Genomic DNA, 6,168 nt, shown 5'->3' with positions numbered 1-6,168 from the left:
TAAAAAATGCAGTATATATATATATATATATATATATATATATATATATATATATATATATATATATATATAATTTATTCCATTATATATATATTATATATAATATATTCCATTTTTTATATATTATATATAATATATTCCATTTTATATATTATATATATAATATATAAAAGGAGGTGTGAAAGGAGGAAAACCTGCCATTTGCAACAACATGGGTGGATTTTGAGCACATTATGCTCAGTGAGGTAAGTCAAAAAGAGAAAGACAAGTACTGTATGATATCACTTATATGTGGCATCTGAAACAGTTAAACTTGTAAGAAAGGGGTGATCAATGAGGAGTTTTCACCAGGCCACATATACTTGTGCAAACGCAGCCTGCACCCTCTGCTCCTGTCTCCCACAGAGCTCGTCCCATTTTCCTGCAGAGCAGTGAGGTTGCTTCCATCACATATAACACAACACTCAGGTCCTGGTCCTGCCCCAACAGGATCAACAGGGTTGGGTATGGAGCTGATTTTCTGCTGACCACTAGCAGGTCTGCTTCAGAGAAGGCCTACTGCATCTGTCTGCAGCTTGATGCTGGCTCTCTCTGCTCTAAGGCTCTGGCACGTGCATGGACTATTCCGTGGAGGTCAGGGTGACATCAGTGAGCTGTCACCTCCCTGCCCACACAGGGCCACACAGAGCTCCTCCCACTCTCAGACCCCAGGCTCATTTTTTCCATTAAAATCAATCTCAACCTGCTGATTCCTTTCTTTGGTCATTAAAGATGCTTCTGTAGAATCAGCAAAAGTCCCTACCTACAGTGAGGAAAGACTATTCCAGTTCAAAATGCTTCCTTAAATTCCTGAGGATTCTACATGCAGCAGTAATGGGGTTGTTCAGCCTGCTGGTTTGCCCAGGTCTCACGTTCTCTGGGAACACGTAGTTCTCAAGTCAAAACAGAGTGACCACAGGACTGTGTCCTGTCCCTCGGGAACTGCCTACCACCTCACTTCCCTGCTGTGTTCGGTTCACCCCTTATGGTAACTGACAGGGTCCTCCTAAGGAAGGTTGCCCACAGACAGACAGACCCACAGAAAGAAAGAAGGGGACCAGACTAAACCAGACAGGCAGGCATGCTCCATGAAGGTGCCAGAAGACTACAGGAGATTCCTGACATCCCAGGAGGTCCTCACAAACCTCACTCCCATAATCATCACTCAGTCTTGTCCATGAGAACCCCAGACCTACAAACTTGTCCCAAAGACCTGAAAATAGTACAGAGGACCTGATCTGAGACCCTGAGACTCCCCAACTTACAACACACAGGAAAGAACCCAAGGGCCCCACTGTGGTCTCTGAGGGCAGAAGAACATCATCCCTTCTCTGGAGACGTGGGCTGGACAGGCTACCGCATTGTTAGTTCAGCAACATATACCCATATTCTCTCTGTCAGTGTGTGGCTTCCCATACTAACTTTTCCCTTCAGCAACAACTTAATTTTAATTGCCAGTTTTGCTGGTAGTGGTTGTGTATATTTGGAAATACATTCTCTGTGATGAAGGCTTGGCTGACTTGGCTTTCCTGTGACATCTGATTGGCTGGTTTGGTCTTCAGTCAAGGGTAAATTTGGAAACTGGTTAGAGCAGAAAGTAAAACAAGCCCCCATCTCCGTAAGAATAGACCTTTGAGGGACCACTCTGCAGGCATCTGGCTGGCTCTGGAGTGACCTCTGTCCAAGCCCCTGGAGAGGAGCCTGTGAAGGGGGCAGCCTCACTGGTACCGCTCAGTCCAGCCTAAGAGTCTTTGGGACCAGAGGCACCTCCCTCACCTCCAAGTCCTCCTCCAGCTGTAGGTGCACTAAGCCTGCTGCCCTTAGAGGGCTCTAGAGAAGAGCTCTGGTCAGGCCATCAGACATGCAAATCAACTCCAAGGAAGCCCGTATTTATTTAGTCCCAGGGCTCAGCCTCAATTCCAAAGCAGTACTATCTCCTGCCCTTTGGTACAGAAGCAACGGATTCCAGGGACACTCCAAGATGAGCTCCCAGACCCAGCTCCTTTGTCTCCTGGTGATGGGTCTTCAGGGTAAGCATGTTTCCCACTGCAGATTCTGAGCTAGAACTTTAGCCCTTGACAAAGAGATCATGTGCTCATAGGGGCTTTAGAAGTTACAATGCAATATGTAGAGCTGTTTTGACTTAACTCTTATTAGCATCCAGGGCAGAGTCCAAGGCTGACAATGAGGCAGAGGCACAAAGAACCTTGAACCTGTCCTCTTCCCCTGAGGACGATGGAGCCCTCTGTCCGTGCCCCCACCCCATGTCCACCCTCTCCTTAGAGGTGCACCAGGGACCCATTTAGACCAGAATGAATGGACTCATCCTTCAGTCCCCCAGCATGGGACTGTCCCGTGTTCTGTCCCCTTTCACAGCTTGCCCTTGTCCTGAGGACATATCAGTAGCCATTTCGATGTGGATTCTTGGTCACAGGCAAAGGTAGAGTTGCCCAGGGGCACTTAATTTTTGGTCATGTTTAAGCATGACATGGTTGTCCTAAGGAGCACGGTTCTTCTACAGAAAATGTTTCCTCTGAGCCTTTGAGAAAAGTAATACTTTGTGTTGCCTTGGTGGGGTGTCCTTACAGGCTGCTGGGGACAGATCACACTGACCCAGTCTCCAGAGACCCTGGCAGCATCTCAAGGAAGCTTTGTCTCCATAACATGTAAAAGCAGCATGGAGGTAGGTACCTCCATGGCCTGGTACCAACAGAAACCCAAGGAGGCTCCCAAGCTGCTCATCTTTGGAGCTTCTGCCCGGGCCTCAGGAACCCCGTCCAGGTTCGAAGGAAGTGGCTCTGGCTTTGACTTCTCCCTCGCCATCCATGGAGTTGAAGCTGAAGATGTTGGAGTGTATTACTGTCAGCAGCACATCAGCCCGCCTCTCACAGTGACAGGCCCTCAAATAAAAATATCCTTTCTGCTCTAATGACGCCCACTCGGTGAAAAGACACCTGCTTCCTGCAAGAAGCCACAATGTGAGACGTAAAATGTCCATATTTTAGATGCCCGTGTTCTCAAGAGTCTAAGTTTCTGTGCTGGGTGAAGCAGGGGCATGCTGAAGAGTTATTACCTCACATTTAAACTGGATCTACAGAGGGGAAAAGGTGGAGGAGATTAGAGCCAAGCTGTGATCCAGACAGAAGCTTTAAATTGCTTTCTTTGTTGTTGTTATTTCCATGATCAACTGCAGCATAAAAGAACACCCTCAAATCACAGCTGAAAAAAGCAACAATTTATTACTTCTCGTGTTCTGTGAGCTAGCTGGGTGCTTTCTCTGCCGCTTTGCCAGGGGCTCACCCGTGCTGCTGCAGTCAGCTGAAGGTCACCTGGGCTGAAAGGCCCAAGGCACACGTAAGGGAAGTGGAGGCTGGTGAGAGACCTGCACCTCAGGTACAGGCTCTAAACGGTGAATTGACTATAGAGAATTTTAAATGAATAATAATGCTACTTTTTATTATCACTGTGCACAGAAAATTCTGAACAATTCTCCTCCCCGCTGGAAGGACCACTCCCACTCCCCTAGCCATCCTTGTCATGCCGCTGGATGGCCTTCTCACATGTCTGGTGGTCAGTGCCGGCTGTTTGCCCGGAGCCTCGGTTTTCCTCCGTGTGACCTCTCATCCTCTAATAGGCTACATCAAGTCAGCAGCCAGGGCAATCTTTTAAAAATGTGAGTTAAGCTTGCCCTCTGTTCAAAATCTTGCACGAGATTCCACTTCACACAGAGGAAAAGCTCAAACCCTTACAACGTCTATCAGGCTCCAACGGACCAGGACCCTCCCTGTTACGTCTCAGACCCCATCTCCTATGGCTCTGTCCACTGACTCACTGGGCTTCAGCCTCACTGGCCACCTGGCTCTGCCTTGAACAAGCCACACACAGTCCTGCCCTTGGACCTCTGGTCTTACTGGTCCCTCTGACAGCAAAACTTTTCCCCCAAACACGCATTGTGTTAACTCCTCACTCGTCAGTTCAGCCCAAAGCGTCCCTTCTCAATGATCACCCCAATCCTGCACGAATAGTACATCCTGCTCCACACTTTTGTTCAAAGCACTTCTCAAGTTTACTTATTTCGTTTTTTAAATTTCTGGTCACACCCTGTGGCTTGCAGGATCTTAGCTCCCCAACCAGGGATTGCACCCTTGCCCTTGGCAGTGAAAACTTGGAGTCCTAACCACTGGACTGCCAGGGAATTCCAAGTTTATTTATCTCTCTTTTTTTTTTTTTTTTTTTTTTTTTTGCGTTACGCGGGCCTCTCACTGCTGTGGCCTCTCCCGTTGCGGAGCACAGGCTCCGGACGCGCAGGCTCAGCGGCCATGGCTCACGGGCCCAGCCGCTCCGCGGCACGTGGGATCTTCCCGGACCGGGGCGCGAACCCGCGTCCCCTGCATCGGCAGGCGGACTCTCAACCACTGCGCCACCAGGGAAGCCCTATTTATCTCTTTTTGATGTTTACCCTTTAGAGTCTGATTCTCTCTAGTAGAATTTCAGCTCCATAGGGTCAGGGACATTTGTTTCCTGTGAGCATTGACGTATCTCAGTGTTACACAAGAGTACCGGGCATATTCAAGGCGCTCAATAAACATCGCCGCATGGAGCTTGTACATTCTCATTAAGAAGAAAAATGACCACAGAGAAAGGAAAAGCATCCTCTCTAAGACAGTGTATCATTAAGGTATTAAATTTGTGCTGTGCTATTGCACTAAAGTACGCAAGGAACAGAGTAGCTAAGGAAAAGCTCATGCATCCGATAGCAGGAAACCTGGTAAGTCCAGAGTAAGCTAGAGTGAAGATTTCAGAGGTGATATAAAAGTACATGAAAGGGCTAAATTCACAGTCTGTTTTTTAAAGTCATTTTGATTAATTAATTTTCTTTCCAAATTTTTAGAATTACTCTGCTCCTCTGATGTATCCAGCTTTCATTTTCGTGTGCACTGATGATGTGCCGGGCACTGATCTAAGGACTGCAGTCTTAGCAGATCAAGGTTACATTGTATTGGGTAGGGGTGAGCAGTAAACAAACATTTTCATTTCTAATACTTTCTTGTTTCTATGGTAGAAACTTAGATAACTGATTTTAAATCTATTTTATTTAAAAAAAAAACTCTTAAAACTCTATATTACTCTCTAAACACTGCTTTTGCAACATCTGACAAATGATGACATTTTGTGTTTTTATTATCCTTCAGTTTAAAAATGTTTTCTAATTTTCTCTTTCTGACCCACTGGGTATTTATAATTCTGGTGCTTGATTTCAAGTATTTGGGGATTTTCTTCAGATTCTTTTTATACCTGGTTTGATTGTGTTGTTGCCAGGTAAAATATACTTAAGAAATTTAGTAAACTTTATAGCCCAGCATATTGTCCATTTTGGTAAATGCTCTATTGTCACTTTTAAAAGGATATACTTTATTTGTGGGAGTATTGTTTCGCAAAGTCTATTTGTTCAAGATATTTCATAGTACTATTCAGATCACTTATGGCATTACTGCTTCACTGAGTGTTTTTTAGGTTTACACTTTATCGCTCAATTGACTCTTTGGCTACATCTTGCTTGATTGATTTTTTTCCTAGAAGTTATTGTAGTGTAGTGGTTTGCATCTAGGGAAATTTTTACCCCTTCTAACCTGGGAACATTTGGAAATCTCCAGAGACAATTTTATTGTCACAACTAGAAGGCAAGAGGGTGGGCTGTGGCCTTGGCCTCCAGTGGTAGAGGCCAGGATGTTGCTAAACATGCTGTGAGGCACAAAACATCTCCCCACCACACACACACAAATTATCATGGTCCAAAATGTCAATAGACCCACACTGAGAAATCTGTTCTATGGGTTATTTGTATCCATAACTATACCAGTCTCCAATAAATTAATATTTTTCCACGACACGGTCTAATGTGACACACTTACAGCTGTCTACTGTCATTTAGCCCCTGCCATTCTTTGTGCTATTTTTTTTTTTTTTTTTTTTTTTTTTTTTTGTGGTATGCGGGCCTCCCTCTGTTGTGGCCTCTCCCGTTGCGGAGCACAGGCTCCGGACGCGCAGGCTCAGCGGCCACGGCTCACGGGCCCAGCCGCTCCGCGGCACGTGGGATCCTCCCGGACCGGGGCACGAACCCGCGTCCCC

At 46.0% G+C, this 6,168-nt stretch overlaps 1 gene segment (V, D, J or C); it reads left to right on the top strand.

The window, feature by feature from the left end:
* LOC102994307 (immunoglobulin kappa variable 3-20-like) overlaps nucleotides 1-2,968 on the top strand; it is a 10,281-nt gene extending 7,313 nt beyond the window's left edge. Inside the window, 2 exon segments of the V gene segment in view lie at nucleotides 1,441-1,461; nucleotides 2,635-2,968. Of these exon segments, the coding sequence occupies nucleotides 1,441-1,461; nucleotides 2,635-2,968 (355 nt within the window).
* The last annotated feature ends 3,200 nt before the right edge of the window (nucleotides 2,969-6,168 follow it).

The sequence above is a fragment of the Physeter macrocephalus genome, chromosome 12, assembly GCF_002837175.3.
Source record: "Physeter macrocephalus isolate SW-GA chromosome 12, ASM283717v5, whole genome shotgun sequence".
Lineage (NCBI taxonomy): Eukaryota > Metazoa > Chordata > Mammalia > Artiodactyla > Physeteridae > Physeter > Physeter macrocephalus.
This window is presented reverse-complemented; position numbering and strand designations above follow the sequence as displayed.